Consider the following 21,673-nt stretch of genomic DNA (forward strand, 5'->3'; position numbering starts at 1 on the left):
ACCATTTTTGAGGCTCCATGGTCCCCTAAAAGAGTAAAGGTTTCCTCTTTGACATGATTGTCTAGTCATGTCCTTCTGCAGGCGGTGGTGCTTGTCTTTAAGTCGAGGGAGGCAGCATTGTCAAAGACAAGATTGTGGTTATGTGATGAGCACGACTACACCCAGTGGTACCCATTTATCTACTTGCACTTCTGCAAGCTTTCAAACTGCTAGATTGGCAGAAACTGGGACTCCATCATGCGGCACTTGGGTCTAGAACTGCCATTCTGGCAACCTTGCAGTTGTCAGAGTCAGCATCTTAATCATTAAGCCACTGCTAAGCCACCATGGTCCTCTAATCCCCAGTAATGGAGGGGGACATTTTCTTTTGACTAAAAATGGTTCCCCATAACCCTTGGGTAGTATGTGGGGGCATTTTTGTGATATTTTTATTCCAGGCTGTTTTAGTCATAGGGAAAAAAAATGAGTTGGTTTACTTCCTGGTAAGAAAAAACTCTCCTAAAACAGTCCAGAGGGAGCCAGAAACATGGCTAATTTGTCCCGCAGTCTCCCTAGAAAAATTGGGAACCATTTTTAGCAAACCCAAAATAAAATTAAGAGCTGAAAGTTAAACAAATAAACTGTGGGTGCAGCACTGTGGCTCTCCAAGTCTGGCTGTTGCCTACCCCTAATTCAAAAGGCGTTCAGATAAGGTAATACAAGATGGGTTTAGCCACACTTAGTAGCCATAAGACATATATTGAAACTTCATGTTCCGAGGTAATATTCAAGAGAGCCCTGCAATAATCTGATCCTGGTACTGCAATTTGATCAAGATACAATGGGCAACATGGCCATCTTTGGGTTGCTGCTTTTTGTTTTGTTTTGTTTTTATTATGATTTGGAAAACACTAAATTTAGCTAAATTTCCTGCACTGGAGGAAAATGATTTTTTAAAAAATAACCTGGAAATGGAACTTCATTCTCTGAGGATTCATTTTCTCCAAACACTATGTAAAGCCACCCCACTTCTATGGATTTTCTTTACTTAATCCAACAACTAAAATTATCTCCAGCACTGTCAAAAAACCACAAAGTGCCTAATTGCTTTCTGTTTTTCACTGCCAAAGGAGCCTGTCATCTTCACACAAAATGGAGGCAGTTCTGGTTTACAGTGAGGTTTTATATTTTCAAAATGGGAGATCAAACATTTCTACTTTTCCAGCTCCTAGCTGGGGGGTGGGGGTGGGGGTGTCTGAAGACTCTCATTACATCCCAACCTCCTCATTACATCTCAACACAACATGCAAAATTCAGGATTTTAAGATCAAGTTTGTGTCCTTCCCCTGAACATTTTTTGCTTTTTGCATCTTTCCCCCAAAAAGGATCTAGAGATCCTGAAAACTGGCACACATTTTTGGTTGACCTAATATGAATTTTGAAATTTATTGTACAACTGGTACAACTATCTCACTTTTTAATAGAGAATTAAAGCTAAACTTTCTTGAAAATTATGCAATGGATAAGTCTAACCATATGAAATCATATCATACAAAAGATAGAGAGGGAAATATGAAACAGTTCTTTATGTCAGACTAAAAAATTTGGATTTAGACCTCTGCTTAACTGAACTAGTTGAGGGGACAAATAAGTCATGATTCACTAAGTTCCACTGATTGCAATGGATCTGCTCTAAGCATGAGTAAAACTGGTTTTAATCGAAAGAAAATAAAAACAGAAGACAAAAAAGGGGAAAGAAGAGAAGAGACTGTGGCCCTCTAGAGTCTCAGATCCACTCATAAAGTGTTCCTCAGAGCAAACCTGAACTAGAAAGTCCAAAGCCATTGCACATTTGGATGGCTTAGAAAATGGGGCAAACTGCCAACTGGAGCAATTTAAAGTAACTTCTGTATCATTAGTTTTAATTAGCTTGGAACCACAAAGAGATCTATATTTTTAAAATAAAATTCAATACAAAAGAGGTTAACTTAGATGATATATTTTGGCTGGTATTAGCCAGAAAGAAATGAGATGGCATTAGGCAGATTTTGAGTTCAACAAGCTTAATTTCTTAAGGCAGTTATTAGAAAACTATTCCTTCTTCTTTGTACTAAAGCACCAAGGTTTGTGTGTTTCAAGGATGAAAACTCTGGTGTGTCAAGTTAACTTTATCCTCTTACTCCTCTTCACTTTTCTCCAGGGAAGTAATGAATACTCACACATTTTCTTGCCCTGGATACACTCAGACACCCAATAAAATGGTCAACTGCTGCAAGATGTTTGATGTTTCAGGGCTTTTTGCAAAAACTATGCAAAACACTGGGCTTTGTGCAAACCTTTCCTCCCATGCCCCATTGTGGGCTTTGTACAAAACATGATTGTACAAGAAAAGTATTTTGCACAAAAAATACTGTTTGATGTGAAAAACGTTTTTGTATGAACAAAATTTTCACACAAAATGCAGAAAAGAAAATGCAAAAAACTAAAACAATGCACCCAGCTCTTTAAATTTACCAGTAGGGAGTAAAATCCCTTCTCTATTATTGCATGTAAGAGCAAAGTGAGAAAATAGTTACATTTCTACTTTTCCTTAAGTTCTCAGACCCGTAGCTCCGCAAATTTCATTTGCAGTATTCAAGACAAAACCCCAATAGCAAATGTCCAATTTAGTGAGGATAATAGAAGTGAAAGTAGCCAGAGGTGGCTATAAATTTTCTTTTTGTCATATGTGGATGCCTTAGAGTACACAACAATAACCTGTCTTGTGTCCTGCAATTCCAGAGGTTATAAGAGAGTAAAATTTAATATACTAGGGAATGAATATTTATGTAATTGCAGAAATAATGTTGTTATTGTGGGAAATGTCACTTTTATAGAGTTTCATTACTGAGAATGAACAACAATAATGAAAAACTATAGAGGGAATAATGTCTCAATAGCACTTCTTTTCTGCAGTGGTGGGATTACATACTCCTGTGAGGCAAGAGGCTATGTTGATGGCAGCAGTGCTGCTGGTAGGGACTCCCATGTCAGACAGACATTTGCTGAGGAGCCAGACTAAATGTGCCAAACAACTATTGGACAGCAGCAGCAGTGGGAAGTGGCCCCTGTGGAGGATCTCTAAAAAACAACAGCAATGGCACCATAGCTAACGCTTGCTAGCACTGCACAGAAGGAGGTACAGTAGACCCTATTTGAATGTCTTTTACCATGAAAACAACATAACATATCAGTCCAAAGTAAAACAGGATATAGTGCCAGAAGATGAAACTCCTAGGTATGATCACACTCAGAAAGCTACTAGGGTAGTGCAGAGGACAACTATGACTAATGATGTGACTAATGATGAAACTGAAAGGATGTTCAGCTGTTGACATGCTGAGAGGTGAAAGGAAATTCCAAAGCTGTACAACACATATTCCTGTCCTCAAGTGGGTTTTCCTGATTGATATTATTTGGTCAGACTTTGCATTATATCGTTGGATTGTTTTTGCTATATCTTTCCTCACTATTAATGTAATCCCATTTCTTCTTAGATTTTCACATCCTGAGTAAAACATTGTGTAATTATCTGACACAAAATGTCCCACTCTTGTCTACAAGATCTTGAAGCGTAAAGATATATCATTGGATACTGAAAATATCATCGTATATCCATTTTCTATGTATGGTTGTGAAAGCCAGATAATGGAGCAAACTGATAGTAAGAAATTAATCTCATTTGAAATGTGGTGCTGAAGAAGGGTTCTATGAATATTGTGGACTGCTAAAAAGGCAAAAGAATGGTTCCTAGAGTGAATTTATTTAGTTATTTACTAATGTCCTATCTTTCTCCCCCAGTGGGATTCATGGCGGGTTACAATAATTTTAAAAGACAGAAGTAAAAACACTGATTACAAATCAAGCATGAATTCTCCCTAGAAGCCAAGACTAAACAGAGACTGTTGTACTTCGACAATATCATCAGAAGACATGACTCACTAGAAAAGATAATAATGATTGGTATGGCACAAGGCAGTAGAAAAAGAGAAAGTCCACAATCCAGATAGATAGACTCAGTCAAGGAAGCCATGGCCCTGGGTCTGCAAGCCCAGAGTAGACTGTTGATGATGACAGGGTGACTTGGAAGTCTCTCATTCATAGGGTCATCATAAGTCAAAGTTGACTCAATTGCAGTTAATAAGAATAGAAGGAATGTAACCTCTTAAATCTGGATATCAACTGACTGGATTGTATCCTCTCTTTCCTTTAAAATTTGAGTTGAAATACAAGTAATAAAGAGGAATAATCAAGGATTTCAGAGGATTGCACCCCCCCCCCCTTTGAATTGTTTTTTTTTTAAAGGAAGCTTGTGTTTCTTTTAAGATTTGTGGAAGGCTTTAAAACTAACAGCTTTTAAACATACATATTCAAGTTGAACTTGAGGTCTGTCTGAAGCTAATTCATGGAGGTATACTGAAGTATTAAAACAATCATGACAAGAACATATAGCTAAATATAGCTTACTCAGCCTTCTCAGATTCTGTTCTTGTTTCTGATTCATCATCCTTTCCAATTTCACCTGTCTGAAAAATGTCAGAAGTACACTGCATATTAATTTTATACAGGGCCAAACATATTTGATTTCAAAACTACAAAAAGGGACAAATATCAAATGAACTGAAAACTTCTTATAATCTAGTACACACAACAATTATACTATTAGCGATTATAAGATAAATCTGCAAAAAAAATTAGGCCCCCATCCAATGGTGTGTGAAAGAACATACTGATTTATTTAAAGCAGGGCTGGACAACTTTTACCTCTCCAGATTTAGTAGACTCCAATTTCCATGATTACTCACCTTTGGCTATACTGATTAGGGCTGCTGGAAGTTGCAGTCCTGTATCAACTGGAGGACTGCACTTTGCCTACTTATATCTTAGAAATATTCTTTCCTGTCTTTTAATGTGGTAGCTTTCAAAAATGGCTTACAAAAACAATCAAAATGATGAAACTACAGCTCACAGAACATCAGCAGTGGTTAAATCAAATTAAAAAACAAAAGGTAATCTTGCACAGCTTTAGATTTAGAGTAATTCTTATTCAGATTTGCTGATTTACTTCTGAGTAATTATGTATAGAATTATATTGTAAGAGAGAAGCACCATTACAAATAAAATAGACTATAAAATTTAACTAATATTTATGCAAACAATTAGAAGCTATTAATTAGTCATGACAAGGAATTTCACAGCCACACAATTTAACTCAGTGCTTCTTAGACTATTTTATATGGAGGAATCAGCATTTCTTTCTTCCAAATGTTCTAAGGACATCCCCCCCCCCCCCCATGAAAACTCTTCATGGACCAGCAGTCAATAGCCTGCCCAACTAGTACAGTTCCATGGATCACTACCTTGAATAGCATTGTTTTAGCCTGCCTCCAAATCTGGGGCATCCAGAGGAGGGAAGAACTTCAGGTAATCATTTTCTTAAGGTCATATCATGTGGGTGGTTATAGGACTACACAGCTGTTGTTGCTGTTATATAATAAATGCTAATATTGAAACAGACGTCATCCCACCTGCTTTAGCAGATGAAGAAACAGGGAACACAGCTGCCTGCCCTGTTTTTTCTGGGAAGCAGCTGCCTTCATTGCCCTGAAACATTTCCACTCAAACTGGTTTTCATAAAGAACTGTGGACTATATCCAAATCAAAGGTCGGTGACAGGACTGATGTAAAATAGATTATGTACCCCTTCCTGGTAGTTTCTCAGCCCACCCAAAATTTTCATTTGTGGGTTCAAGAACCTCACTGAATGGAGTGGGCTATGATGTGAGTGGCAGGAGAAGGAAGAGGGCACTGAAAATCCATTTCATGAATTTGCCTCTAACTGATTTTCAGGATAGTATCTCAAGAACCAGACCTATAATCTCTAATGTAAAACAAAGATGGCTCTACCATTTGTATTGGCATGAAAAGATGTATCTTCTATGTAAGAAGAGGTAAAGGCTTTGAAGATATAGCTTGATATAGCTACACCCTGAATGAACTTTAAACCAGAATGCGCTATCTGAAACTTTTATTTCACAAGATTAAAGCTATGTACACAATTTCAAGAATGCTTGGGACAAATTAAAGAAGCAGATTTAAAAGTAAAATATTGTATTAACACAGTGCATTTAATGTTTTCTCTACCTGTGCCTTTTTCTTCTTGTGAACTGCACTTTCCAAGGAAGGAGGTGTTTCTGATCCAATAATATCTGCAATATCTCCAAGGCCAACCTCATGGCCATGTTTTGATCCACTTTCTTTCTTTGTATGAATGCAAAAAATGTCAGACAGAATGTCACTTTCTTCTTTTTCATTTTTTACAAATTGGACAATTTCAGCTGTAATGCCATGTTCTGTAACTTCAGTTTTCTCTGATTCAAGGACATCGTCATGGATTCCAAACTGTGTTGGATCAGGCATGTCTCCTAAAATTTTGGTAACTCTTATATTTTTGGCTCCTTCCACTAAGCCGCCCCCAAACACAGTGCTCCAAAGAATCTGGAAAACACCCCAGACTATAGCAAAAAACATTTGGAAGAATCCTACAAATAGCATCCAGAGAAAGGAAAAGGACACTTTCACCAATTCTTTTAAAGTCATCTTTCTTACTTTTCTATACTGTTTTCTTAGGTTTTTCAACCTAATTGTTTTAATAATGGTGGCAGCATTTTTCTTCAGTGTGGCACATGCTAATGCAAAAGCTGAAGCTGATTCAAGAGTCTGTTCTTCTTTCTCATCTTCACCAACTTCCCTCACATAGCAGTATTCATCTTCCTCCTCCTCCTCAGGTCTGTCAGGTGTGTCTGATTCAGAGATCTGAGATGCCAACTGCATTTCAAAAATTGTATCCTCACAAAAGTTGACAAAAAGTTCCATTTTCTCTTGTTCTCCACCTTCGTTTACAACATCAAAAATAAACTGCCGTTTTGATTCTTTTACTTGAGGCTTTTCCCACTGTGTCCTACTGGATTCACTGATCTCAAAATAAACCCGTTCTATCTTCTTGGCACCACCCATTATCTCAATGCGTCCCAGATAAGGCTCAAAATAGTTAAGGACACTTTCTGCTGGATCTAATAAAGTTTGAAGCCGTGAATCATTTGGCATGTGTTCTGAAAGATTTGTTAAGAGTACTGCCACATTAAAACCAATATCTTTGGCTGGCTCATGAAATCTTTCAACAAAATCAACATAATTAAACATGTCATTTTCATCAGTTTCTGCACACGACAACAGGAACTCAATCTCTGATTGTGTATATTGCTTTTGACCTTCCATGGCTTTCTGGAATTCCTTCTTTGAGATTACGCCTTTACTTTCTGGATCATACTCTTTGAATGCTTCAGAACTTGTTAGATCTTTCAGTTTGAGAAACATGTCAAAGAACTTCAAGATCATTTCTACATTGCTAGATGATTCAACCAGAGTATCCACCATCTGTTTTCCAATTGTGCCATTTACAACATTACCTGTATTGTAAGTTTAAACATTGTTACTCAATTTATTAAAATATATACTGAAAATATGATCATTCAATATATATCTTTAGAAATAGCTTTTTATTCTCATTTTTATTTGAACAGTCTTTCTTTAGTACCAAATTTCAATCTCTCTCTCTCTATATACACACACACACACACACACACTGCACTTATTTCTCATTTAAGATTACTAAACAGAATGACTACAGTGGGCTTAAATAATATAAACTTAAATTAAAATTCTGACCTGTTGACTACATTAAAAGATTTACAAACAAATCAAAAAAATTAAGGATAAATTTACAAAAAATATATATTTTTTTAAAATCCAAACATAATTTTTTATGGTGATGTTTGGATTCCATAGCAGTGGAAACAAGAAGTATACAAAACCCAAATAACCTTCAAGTAGTGACAACAGCATCACCACCATATCCTTCAGAAGATCCAATAGCTCCTTCAGCAGTTCAATCTGACTAGAATCCTACAGAATAAACAGAATAAACATTAAAAAAACTAAGAAAAGAACATAATCTCAAACCAGCACAAATTTAGGTGCTTTGGATTTTTATTATCCCTCATCTTTCTCATTCTGCTTCCTGCTTCTCAGTCTCAACTGCACTTCCTTCTATCCCTTTTCTTGCTCTGCCAATTCTCCTTCAATTTCTTTCTCACTTCATTCCTCTTCCATCCTAACCTTCACTGTTTTGTTTGTTTACCTCTTTTTATCACTACTGTCTTTTGCTTTAATTTTATTTTCACCTTCACGCCTCTGTCTGATCCTACATCCTACTTCCCAGTCTCAACTGCGTCTTCTCTGTCCATATTGCTTCTTTGTCTAAAACTGTTTCTGGTTTCTCTGTCACCTCTATTCCCAGCTCTTTTCCTGCTCTCTACACTTCACATCTCTTTGTATACTTTTTACACACAAGTGTCAACATTCCTCCTTTTACTTTTTTCTTTTTCAAGTGAAGAAGGAAGTCTATACCAGGAGTATGCAGAATGCTTTTCCAAGTTGTGGATCTTCAGTAGAGGCATAGTTAACAGTGGATTTTTATGCCAACAAGCATGGGTGAATCAGTCATGTGCTGCATTCAATACAATTAAAGCAACTTTTTCAAGAGTTCATTGTTGCTTCATTGGGAACTTCCCCCCCCTCTCTCCCAGATTGTTTGTACTTTTGGAGACCCCTGGTCTTTACCAAGCCTGTTGATCATTCATGATGGCAATGAACAAATAAGCAAATAAGCAATAAAAACAATACTTAGATAAAAAAACATTTTAAAAACAAAGTAAAATACTCTTTAAAAAGTCATAAAAACAAGTCTAAAACAATAACAGAATCCTGTTTTGAAACTGTCAAAACAGCAATTTGAAGCACTGAATGCCATGTGGAACAGCACCATTTTGTCTGCCTGTTGGGAGCTTAAAAGTGATGGAACCATAGGAAGCCCTGTTACATGTACTCACTAACCTACCCTGATGAGATTTTGGGAAGTCCAACAGGGCCTTCTTTGAAGATGTCAGATTTCTGGCAGGCTCATATAGGAAGTGGCAGAACACTAAGTACTAATGACTACTAAGGACGAAGTAAATGTCAGGGGAAAGCATCTGACCCTTACACTCACTGCCAGCTTCAAAAATGTAATTTATAAATCTTGGAATGAGTTTCTGCAACTGGCCATCTTATATTAAAATTAACATATATGCAGTGCAATAAGCATAACTTAAATAAAGTTTTAGGAGAACTATGCCTGTAAGAGGATTTTGGCTAACATTTATTTATTTGATTTATCTCCCACTTTTCTCCTACAGTGGACTCAAAACTATTTACAATATCAATTATAAGTGAAAAATAAGAGTTTGAGTAAGAAAACCACATGGATCATGCCTTCACTTCAACCTTTTAATATTACTCCATTTTACCTTTACCATACACATTCAGCAAAATTGCTCCATAACATTTACCTGAGAAAGTTTCATTTGCATGTTAGCAAAAACATGAAGGAAGCCGACAACTGCATCCCATAATCTACTGTGAGCCAGGCTCTGCTGGTTTCCAATGCAAGGACCCTAAATTTAAGGGGAAATGTTTTAAATTTAAATTTAAAGCATCTATGCCAATAATCTAAGAAATAAACAAATAAGTTAATTAACTACACCTGCCATCATAAAAAATTATTTACAAATCTCTATATTTTCTAAACTAATTCTATAACAATATTTTCTCTATTCCGAGACATTTATATTCACTAAGAAACATGGAAAAGCAGAATGAATGTGGGACAAAGTAAAAGACAGAAGCATGGGAAGCTTTAAAGATAAATGTTACAGTCTGGTGAAATAAACTAAGCAGAGCAGGAAACATGTTGGAGGTACGTACTAGCAAGAAGACAATACCATTTGTGAATGTAAGCATTGTTTAGATAAGAGCTGGACTGAACATTCTACAAATACCTGCTTTTCATGACAGCTTGACCATCAGGATGGATTGGTCCCATCCACATCTCTGGTCATACAGAAGTGTGCTTCTGGGAGGTAAGTAAAGAACTGAACTGAAAGATGTCAGTGTGGGCAGGCATCCTTCAGAATCTATAATTTCCTCACATACATATTAATGTACACAACACAGATAAAAATGCTACTTACTTGAATATATTCAGTAAGTGAATTAAAAATCTGCTTGGTGACAGCTAATGCTTTAGAGAAGTTACGTTGTCCAGATTCATCAATTACATCTTTTCCAGAGTAGTACCAATAGAAGTCACTGATGGATTCCTAGGAATAAGTAAGATGGTTTTTCCCCACTACATTTTTTTTGTTGCTATACTAACACAGGATCGCATAAAGATGCTTTAGACAGTGGATGATTGTGTGTGTGTGTATGTGCTTTCAAGTAGCCTGTCTTATAATGATCCCATGGATTTCATAGGGTTTTCTCAGGCAAACCAATCAGCCTACAGCACCTGGAACCCACTGGCAGTCTTCTATCCAAGTACTAACTAGGGCTAACCACATAAAAATGTGTTGCTAATCAACATTTTCAACAGTCTTGAGGCTCTGGACAAGATCTGGGGAGTCACTGTCCAACTTATTCTTGTAGCATCAGACAGGACCTACACAATTAATATATATTTATGTATTGTTGATGATGATGATGACAACATATTTATATAACACATTATGTTAATATTTATGGCTCAACACTTCAGAAATAATCCAGTTTGAGATCACTTTAACTGCCATGAGTCAGTGCTATGGAATTCTGGGAATTGTGGTTCGTTGTAGCACCAGAGCTGTCTGATACACAAGGCTAAATGCCTCATAAAACCAAAATTTTCAGAATATCATACCATTGAACCATGGCAATTAAAGTGTTGTCAAACTAGATTATTTTTGCAGTGTGGATGCAGCCTATGCAACATCTAAATATGAAAAGCCAGTAGTCAAAAGCTAAATGCTCCGACTTAGGAAGTAAAACTATAAAGGTGCATGAAAGGAAATATACATGTTATTTTCATCCATAATATAGTGCCATAAAATATCATGAAGTGCCAATCTTTCTATCCACTTAAGATTGGCCTTCAAAATGGTTCATGATTTGTGTTAAACCAAACCAGCTTAAAATAATTCATTCAAATATGCAAAATATCCAGAACAGCAGTAGCAAACATGATTAGAAAGAATGCCACACAATTAGAGTACCACCACAAAAATTCTCCATAGATGTAATTATCTTCCTAACCTTTGATTGGTACCTGATATTATCAGAAGATCTACTAATCAACAAAGTAACCCTTTCAAATGAGGGAATAAACCTGCTTGAAATGGTGGTGCATTTGTAGTTGCATTTAGTTGAACATCTTCCTAAAAGGATAAATATTATACTTGATCTCTATGGGATGGTCAAAACACCCCACATAGCTTAATAAGACCACAACTTCCTAATCAATTTCAAGAAGCCTGCATTGCCTTTGTTTAGTTTGGGATAATAATTGACATACTCAGGAGATCAGGTTATGTTTCTCATTTCCTGGAGTTGCTTAAAGATGTTAGCATTATTTCAAATGCTAGTGCTCCATTCACAATGCCACAACCATGCTTCAAGGGTTGCCTCCCACATGTTAGTTTTGCCCTGCTGACTTGGATACTGTGTGAGTTGAGCTACATATCTTAATACTAGTGTTCCTGCCTTTGTATACTAAATGAGTTGAAAGTTTGGTTAATAAACTGCAGCTTATTTATTCAAACAGTTTGGCTGTATTGTTTCTACTTCTTGAGGTGGGATGGAGGATATATAGCTCCCCCAGATGCTAACCACTGGGTATGTTGATTAGGGTTGATAGAAGCTTCAGTCCATCAACATTTGGTAGGCCATATATTCTCTACTCCATTTTACCCCTATGACTCAGTCCTGTTTTATACACAGAGGCAAGACCCCCCCAAAATCTGGGAGTCATGATTTAACTGGATATTTGAAGCATCTACACACCCTGCCACACTTTTGGACGGGATGAATCAATGAATACTCATCAGAATGAGTTATCTTCCAGATATGTTTCCAATCAGACTGCCACACTGTCTATAACAAAATCCAAAGTACAATTAAAACAATGAATCACAACATAAAACCCACAAATGTAGGAGCAAGACAAGTATACAGGTCTAAGAGAAGCAGGGATAAAATCACCAACAATGGTAAACGCCAAAGGCTTATGAAATGGGGATTTTTAAAGTACAGAGTGAAATAATGGGAATAAAATAAAATACCCTCCATCCTACCTGAAGACGTAAGAGATAATCAACTGTGCTAATAATAATATTGACTGTTGTGGTGTTTCCCATCTGAGTACGTAAATAGTTCTGAAAATCTGGAAGAAAAATCAATTAAAATAATAAATACAAAATATTCATAACATTTTTCATACACACATACACATTCATATAGAAAATAAAAATATCAATTGTTCAATTATGTTGAAAGAAATGTTATGTTTTGTAGATGAGATATACTTTAGAGTACTGTAGTTAACTGAATTGCATAGAATGTAAACAAGAGTAGAGATATAAATCTTGTTTATTTCATTCTCCTTGTGAGGATGAACTTTCAAAAGTTTTATCTTGTTTTGTTCCCACTGAGTGAGATAAATCTGGAGACTTGCTGCCTACAGAATCACAACTTGATTTCTAAGTAGAAAATCTTATGTTCAAACTGTTTTTGAAAATATTAAAGTATCACTTTAAAAAAATAAATTAATTCTTCTTGCGGAAGGTCTCATAATCAGTTTAAATCAAAAGGGTAACAATTTGTTTCTTCTGTCTAAAGAAGCATTTAAATGAAAAAGTAAATTGATGAAACTTATTGCAGCCCACTTACCATTGTTATGACCTTCACACAGCAGTTGTAAAAATCTAAACAGATCTTTAGTAAACTCATCATTCTGTAGTACTTTCTCACCTTGAAAATACACAGTACAATGAATTATGAAATCATTGGTACCCTTTTAAACATGCAGAACAAATAGTTTTCCAACAGCATCCTTCAAACTAAGTGATTTTAATAAAAAAGCAAATACTGTAAGTTTATTTACAGTAATTTTTAAAAGAAATGTATTGGGGAGAATGATAAAAACGAACTATGAAACAGAAAAAGCAAAGCCAAAATATTTAGCACTCGAAAGCATTCATGATCAAAACTACAGGACTAAAGATCTAATAGGAAATGGTTAGTCATTATCAAACCATGCCTTAAATATGAAAGACACTTCTTTAATTAAGCATCAGATTGTTTCTCCAAACTGAACACGCAACTGGTTGCAGACCATGAAACTAAACCTAAAAGATGTCAGGAAAGATGCAATTAAAGAAGATTTCTTTCGGTATTTGCAACACACAATAGCATCAAAAGCTGTAAACCCAAACATACCACGCTCACGTACGATGACTGTGGATTAAAGAAAAATAATAAGAATATAGGATAAGCAAGTTAGAAGTTACATGATATCTTTTCTTTAACTGTTTCTTTTGGAAACTTAAAAAAATGTAAGAGCTTATTAATTCATTATCTTAACGAAACTATCAATAAATAAAACCTTTGAAAAACTGACAATTTTGGTGTTAAAAGGGGGAAAAATGAAATGTAAACCTTATCTGATCTAGATGCATTGCATTTATTATACTTACGTGTTCCTTCTTCAGTAACCATCCCAAGGCCTTCTGCTTTATTTTGTCTCTCAAAGGCATTCAAGTCAAGAACACTTCAACAAACAAAGAAAAAGATAGTTGAGAAAGGATTGCTGTATCTAATAGCAACAGAGAGACCCTGAACTGCTTGAGTACAGTCACAATAAACAAAACATCCAAACTAGAAAGTGACTTCTAGATGTTTAGAAAGAATAATTCTGAAAGCTGAAACTTTAAGCTCACTGAATTCAGTGATAAATGTTTGACTGGCTTCAAAAGAGCCACAGGATCTTAGTAACTCAAGTCTCCTTTACAGTATACAAGTGGTGAAAGTTCTGGAAACCATGGCCTATGAGAAACATGTTAGGGACCTAGGTATTTTTAGCCTGAGGAAGAGAAGGTTAAGAGGTGACATGATAGCCATTTTTAAATATTTGAAGGGATGTCATATTGAGGATGGAGCAATCTTGTTTTCTGCTGCTCCAAACACTAGGACATGGAGCAATGGATTCAAACTACAGGAAAAGAAATTCCACCCAAAATTTAGGAAGAACCTCCTGACAGTAAAAGTTGTTAGACAGTGAAATATGCTGCCTCAGAGAGTGGCAGAATCTCCTTCTTTGGAGGTTTTTAAACAGAGGCTGGATGGGCATCTGTTGGGAGTGTTTTGAATGTCTATCCCTGTATGGCAGGGGGACAGACTGAATGGCCCTTGTGGTCTCTTCCAGTGCTATGATTCTATGAATCTGTTGATACTGGTGCAAACAGAGTGTGAATATGGTGACATGAAAATAAATCTTTCAGAAGACAGCACTTTTGGTAAGGGGTGTGACTGTTAATCATATGGGATACTGGTTTCTCGATGCTTCAACAAAGTCTTTAATGAACTGTGACATTTGGCAGCTTCTCAACCATAATTTTACATATGAAATGAAGGGACAAGACCTTCAGATGAGAATTCAATGTGTAGGATTATTAATCTAAACAACCATTCAGATGGGGTCTTACCAGAAGGTACACACTAATTGCTTATATCCTGTTGCTTTGTTATGATAACGGCCCTGCTGGCTGAGGGGAAGCATCTGGTTTAGCTTGTACAGTTGCTGAGCCATGTACATAATGCCCTGGTGCCAGGTAGCTAGAGGTATTGGCAGAAACCATTAGATCTGTCTTGTAACACTCTCCATGTGGGCTGGACTACAGTTCCCACTAACCTTGAACCACCAAACTATCTGAAGATGAAGGGAGTTGTAGTTCAACAAAATTAGGGTTTTTTAATACGAGAAACACCCAGGACTGTTTTTGACAGTTCCTGCATCTGAAATAGAGCTTCTGGCACCTGGGATTCCTTGGCAGTTTTCCATCCAAGTCGACCTGCCCTTTCAGGAACAAGATGAGTAGTACTTGTGATAAATTTTGGCCTAAATCCAATTGCTAGTCAAAACTAGATTAGATCCACAAACACCTGGACAACTTCAACAGGAAAGAGGAAACTCTTAAAGTAAACCAAGTTTGGCAACCAGTCCTGAAAAACACCAACATCAAGACTCAGCTCATACAAATGAACATCACCCCAGGTCAGAGGGTTTCCCAGCAGACAATGGATCACTAATTAAATAGACACAAAGCCTTCTCGCACATTCCTCCCATCCTGAGGCCTGGCCATTCACCAACAGACCAACACAGATTAACATGTAAATCACTTCCTCTCAACCAAAGGTCACACAGTATATATACCCCACACACCTCCATCTCACCATTCTGTGAAGATGCCAGCCACAGATGCAGATGAAACGTCAGGAATAAACTCTTCCAGAACATAGTCACGTAGCCCAAAACCCCCACAAAAAACTAGATTAGATCCATTCCATCAACAGCTAAATGGTAGCCAATACTTATATAAACCTATTTCTTTCAACTGTAGTTTGGACAACAACTAGATTTAGGCCCTATTCTTCAGTACTGAAGAAACCAATATTGCTTTTTGAATTTATCTAATTTTAAAACTTTTGTTTGAAAATTTGGAGCTTTAAACTTTAAAAGGTGATCGAAGGATAAAAAAGCACATTAATTTATAACAAAGCCATTCACTACTTGAAAAAAAAATGAAAGTGAAAGAGAAAGAGAAGCCTGACATTCTCTGGAGATGTTTTCAGGGAAAAAAATGGAGCTGTACACACACTACTGGATCACTGACATTTTACAGTGGACCCTTGTTATACGCTGGGATTTGGTTCCAAGATCCCCCGTGTATAACAAAATCCGTGGATGCTCAAGTCCCATTAAATATAATGTCATAGCAAAATGGTATCCATTATAAAAATGGAACATCAAGGTTTGATATTTGAAATTTATACTTTTTTGGGACATTTTCAAACTGTGTATGCTTGAATCTGTGTATAAAAAATCCGTGTATAAGAAGGGCCGACTGTATAACCAAAGAAATGAGAATGTTATGGTGTAATCCCATCTAGACTATTATTCTAGACATAACTTTATTCTTGAAATGGTCAGTTATGGAAAAGGTCCTACATTTGGGTTCAATTGGATGGATGCTCAGGTTTGTGCCTGTTCTCTACTAAAGAACTAAGAACATATTCTGACTTTCCCCATCCAATCCCTGTTCACAACACAGCTTGGAAAATTAGGTTTCATAATTAATTCAATAATATTAAACATGTGAAATTCTAACACCCATTCATTAACATGGGCATATTGAAATAGGTTAACTAGTCAAGTGACTTCTCATTAACTCATTATTTAAAATGTTCACGCTCCATACGATTTACAGAGAATGGCATGGAGGTTGCAGTTGCTGATTGGAGGGACATATTTTATTATTGGCACCTTCAGAAGTACTCTTTTTGTCATTTTAAAATTGCCTTCCTCCAACCTGGATTCCCCCTCTCCCTAATGTGCACAATAACAATTGTTTCCTGGAGACGGTGGGAGTTAAATACATCTGGAGAGTGTGCCATCACCAGTCCAAGTGAGTTTTCTCACTGCTCTGAATCTCTCTTGTCTTCCTTCTACATCCCACCCCTGCCAGCATGTACACTATTTAGTTCTCTTTTGAATGCCTTGTTAAAGGTTAATAACATATTGTGTTAAAGATAAGTAAGGAACAAAGTGTTAATTTTGTTCCACTGAAGAAGGAGGTGGGTTTGTGAGTGAGAAGCAGAATGAGAAATGTGGGAGAAAAGGAGAAGGAAGAAAGGAGAGGGTGGAAGAGAAGCCAAGAGAGAAGGAAAGAAGAGAACAGGAAATCTTTCCATTTAAATATCCAAATGCCCAAATGTTTAGAATAAATGTTCTAAACTATTTAAAGAAGTTCCATGCTCCAAAGTATCCATGTAGCAGAGAACTCTGTAGCATTTGCCTGCATTGAGATCCTGCCAAAACAATGAACGTCAACAGAAACAACATCTATTATAAAATGTAGAATCCAAGCTAATAACTCCACCTTGAACGAATTCCTCAGATCAGGGAATGGATGGAAAGCAGAAGGGGCATGAATGGAGAGAGGGAGAGAACCCAAGAGAGGGGAAAATATAGGGAAGTTGTGGGAAATATTTCACTGGAATATCCAAGTGCCTAATACTGTGTAAATAACAATAAACACATTGAAGGATTGCAAATATATTCACTGCAACTCACCTCAAATAAAAATATGCAATATTGCATATTATACAATAATGTAAAATAGGAACCAGAACTAAGTCAATAGAGAAAAACTATTGTAGAGAGCCATAACATCCCTCACTCTCCCAGAAAGTCCAATAGGTGTATGGTGGGCCTAAAGGGCTTCACATTCTGTAACAGTTATATATGCTTGAGATCTAAGTAAATAAATTACCCCCCTACCCTATTGCATTCCCTGCCTGCACATGTCTTTAAATATCCGAAGGGTTCTCATACATGATATAGAACAAGTTTGTTTTGTGCTGCTCCAGAAACAAGGACACAAACCAATCAAATTATAAGAAAAAAGATTCCATCTAAACATTAAGTATTTCCTGATACTAAGAGCTGTTACCAGTGGAAAAGACTGCCTTGCCGGGGGGGGGGGGGGGCTTGTCGGCTCTCTTTCTTTGAAATCTTTAAACAGAGGCTTGATGACCATCTCTTGGGAGTGCCTTAGTTGTTATTACTATTATTTTATTCATTTGTATCCTGCGTTTCTCCCAATAATGGGACTCAAAGCAGCTAACCACATTTTAAAAACAATACAAAAGCATTAAAAGTATAGACATCATTTTTAAAAAGCAGTTAAACATACTGAAATACATTAAACGATTGTATACCAGCTTTAAAAACACAACCACAGAGTATTAAAAGTCCAACCCTAGTTAGTTAGTGAAAGCCAGGTGGCACAGAAATGTTTTGACCTGCCATTAGAAAGAAAAAAGTTTGGGACCATCCTGGCCTCTCTAGGAAGGGAATTCCAATGCCTGGCAACTACAGAGAAAGTCATCTCCCTTGTTCCCACCAAACAAGCCTGCAAAGGTGGTAGGACAGAGAAAGGGCCTTCTCCAGATAATTTTAGTTCTCTAATGGGCTCATAGTGTGTTTCTGTATGGTATGTGGCTCCTACAATTTTGTGATTCTGTGACTTTGTGATTCAAATCAACCTGTTATTGCACAGCTCACCACTAAGTTCATCTTTATTAGGGAGATCTAAGTTGCTGAGCCACATTGTCAGAAAAATCTAATGGGTCAATCAACTAGTTATTTCCAAGCTCTGGTTCATAATATTTTCACCTAGAGGTGCCATGGATAAAATAAATTTCCAACTTCTATGTGCAAATGTGCATCATGAGGGAGTTAAAGTGTAGTGCTTTGTGTCTTACCTGCAAGACTGCATTAAGCCAGACAGAGACTGAAAGAATCCAGCATCTTTTTTCTCCTTCAGATAATCCAGCATTTTCTGAAAAGGAATAGTTGAAGACAACCTGCATTGAAACTGGCCAGAGATATATTTTTTTTATGACAAAACTGACCAGGAACACATTTTTAAAGAATTTCCCATCACTTTTTACTTGACATATGCCAAAATTGCCTTATTTATTCATTCTACTGAAAGGATTTTTTTCCTGAGCAGTAATTCTCAAATGCCCATGCTCCAAAAAGTAAAAATTGACATTCTCAAAACCAAATGCATTCAAAGATATACATTCATAAAATATAGTTACCTGTTGAACAACTGAGTTACCTCCATTTAGAACAGCAATGCCAAGTTTCAAGGTTTCAACTACCATGAGCCCCATTTCACCTGTCAAACAAGAACATAGTAATCAACCTATCATTCAGGTAATAGATATTTAAACATATATCTAAGCAGAAGTATCCTAGTCCACTTTCTGAATTCCTTTTTAAGTTTCTCAAAGGGGAAAAGCAATGTTTAGAGTGAAACAGCTGTTTGTTTAATCCTCAAAGTATGCATATGATTCTTGTGGCATCTGTTAGGTTACCTTTTAGAGTGGCATGATTTGTTTATATTTCTAATTTGATTTGAGCTCAGTATGATGAATGACCTTCAGCCTGAAGTGTTAATTCAGGTTCAGAGAGGTTCTTTAACACTGGACTCTAGTGGTGGGAAGGGTCAAAGACAAAAGAAAGTTTTAGATTAAAACTCTTACTGCATGTAACTAAACCTTAGAAGAGGTATATCAATCTCTCTTAACAAATGGAAATACTGTACAAAAGCTGGGAAACCACCAAACATGAAGGGAGTATGTGGCTCTTTTGAGAACTTCAGAGGGCTGGATTTACCCCAAGGTGTGTGGATAAAAGGAAAAGTAGAGTAAATGTCAGCATATGAACTGCCAAAGTACATTACATTTATATATCTTTATACTATGTAACTGTTGTTCCTCAAGCAATAATTTCTACAGTCACGCATGTTAGCTGCATGCCTGTACAAAGATCCATCTGAGAACCTTCTAAAGCAAAATTATGGTTTAAGAGGTACCTGCTTTTATCTCTATGGATATGCTAAAGCACAGGCCCCATGACACCTACAGAGCAGTAGGTGTGTGGTTTGGAGGACTGAAAAACTGACTACAGAACTATCATCACCAGTAATCAACCTTACTATCTTATTTGTAGCTTCTGTGCCATCCCACATATAGGCAGAATAGCCAAAGAGATTAGGGGCTTGCCTACACTGGCCCAAACTCCCAGACTTACCCTGTATCTGGTGCAATGAGTTGTCATGACACACATAGTGAATCCACTTCTTTAAATCATTAATGCAGTTTAACAGAAAATCTGAGTGCATTGGACATGAGGACAGCTGGATTGGGCTGGACACAGAATACCCCCCCAATGGATACCAAAACAAAACAAACAAAACAGCTTCATTTATATACCGCTTCATACTGAACTAACAGTGTCTAAGTGGTTTACAACTGTAAGCTAATTGCTTCCAACAAGCTGGGTACTTATTTTAGCGACCTTGGAAGAATGCAAGCCTGAGTCAAGCTTGAGCCCTTTTGCTGGTATTGAACTCACAACCTTATGGTTTGTGAGTGAGTGGCTGCAGTACAGGCATTTAACTGCTGCACCACCAGGGCTCTTCAAAATCTGTGGACGCTCAAGACTGTACTGTCCCCAATGGTGGTGCAGCCATTTGGATGTGCCACCATTAGAGACAATCCCTGTTGTCCCATGGCGGCATGTAGTGTATGTGCCGTCACTGGGGATAGTGCAGGCTTGCCATCCACTTATGCTTGAATCCATGAATGACAAGCCCATGGATACTGAGGACTGACTATACTCCCGGTTAAGGGAGCTAGTGTAGATGTGCCCTAACACAGGAACTAGTGATATAATTCTATGTTGATTTCATTCTTAAAGGAAGAAGCAATTAATTTTAGCAACTTTCTTCCTGCTGTGAAAAAGTCTTCAAAAACATTGCTGTTGGCAATGTCCATTCACAGCACAAAACCTGTTATTCAGCACAAAATTTTCATGTGGGTTTTTGTTTTGCACAGAAAACAGCATTTTTTTTATCAATGAAATAATATTTTTGCAGTTATTTACAAATAATATTTATTTTAATTTCTTTTTAATTATTTTAGCAATAAGTTTAGTAACTAACACATTATTTTATATATTTAATAATTATTATAATTGATCAAATATAATAAATAATTATAAAAATATTATTTTCTGTGCAGAAAATTGTGTTTTCCAAACAAAACATTTGCAAATTTCATGCAGAAAAAGTTCTGATTTATAAAGGTTCTCAAGACTCCAGGTTACTCCTTACCTGGGTTTCTTAATACATCATCTTGTATTTCTAATGCCACAATAGTTGTTGTTGCAATCAGTGGTTTGCATCATGTTACTCAATTAATAGGAAACTCTGGCACTTTAGATAGTGTGGTTGAATTATAATGATAACCATAGTAATGTGGTTATGAATACTGGAAATTGTGCTATCACTTGCTCCAAGGAATATTAGATCACCGTGAATTTTTCCAGGGACTGTGGAATAGAGAAGAATGGTCCTGGTAGTGGGAATAAGCTCCAGGATTTCCAGTGCTTCTCATATTCAGGATAATAGTTATCATTAGGTAATCAACACAATAATAGCCTGAAGAAGCCAATGTGACATGGGAAATTTCTGGAAATCAGAAGGAAAGAGATTGGTGATAATTTCACAGAGAAGAACTCTTGAGTCTTTGAGAGTGAGATGTATAATCTAATCCAGTAGTTCTTAACCTCAATCCTTTGTTGCTGCAGGCCACCAAGACTAATTGACTAACCAAATAGTTGTAATAGTAAAGTAACAGTAGTAGTAGTAATAATACCTGAACCATTAATAATTGCACTGTCCATTAAATTTTCCCTCAGAGGTAGCAGAGTGGGAGAAAAGTCTTTTTTCCTGTGTCTTCCTCCTGCCAGTTTGTGGCTGGAGTGGACTGAATGCAGGCCCAGCCAGCCTTTGCCTTTGCTCTGAGGCTGAATGAGATTGAACTCTGCTT

The 21,673-nt window shown here is 36.7% G+C and overlaps 1 protein-coding gene across 1 annotated transcript in view; it reads right to left on the minus strand.

Annotated features, from left to right (window-relative positions):
* Nucleotides 1-21,673, minus strand: part of RYR3 (ryanodine receptor 3) — a 442,959-nt gene that overhangs the window by 56,801 nt on the left and 364,485 nt on the right. Inside the window, exons 81-91 of the mRNA XM_089521997.1 lie at nt 18,875-18,954; nt 18,533-18,609; nt 13,683-13,756; nt 13,426-13,443; nt 12,877-12,957; nt 12,282-12,370; nt 10,149-10,277; nt 9,468-9,572; nt 7,902-7,983; nt 6,163-7,487; nt 4,486-4,544 (exon numbers count right to left, since the gene is read on the minus strand). Coding sequence (XP_089378123.1) covers nt 4,486-4,544; nt 6,163-7,487; nt 7,902-7,983; nt 9,468-9,572; nt 10,149-10,277; nt 12,282-12,370; nt 12,877-12,957; nt 13,426-13,443; nt 13,683-13,756; nt 18,533-18,609; nt 18,875-18,954 — 2,119 coding nt within the window. The remainder of the gene's footprint in view (nt 1-4,485; nt 4,545-6,162; nt 7,488-7,901; nt 7,984-9,467; nt 9,573-10,148; nt 10,278-12,281; nt 12,371-12,876; nt 12,958-13,425; nt 13,444-13,682; nt 13,757-18,532; nt 18,610-18,874; nt 18,955-21,673) is intronic.

This window comes from Sceloporus occidentalis, unplaced genomic scaffold (assembly GCF_023333645.1).
Source record: "Sceloporus occidentalis isolate IW3139 unplaced genomic scaffold, rSceOcc1.0.p SCAF_4, whole genome shotgun sequence".
In the NCBI taxonomy this organism is placed as follows: Eukaryota; Metazoa; Chordata; class Lepidosauria; order Squamata; family Phrynosomatidae; genus Sceloporus; species Sceloporus occidentalis.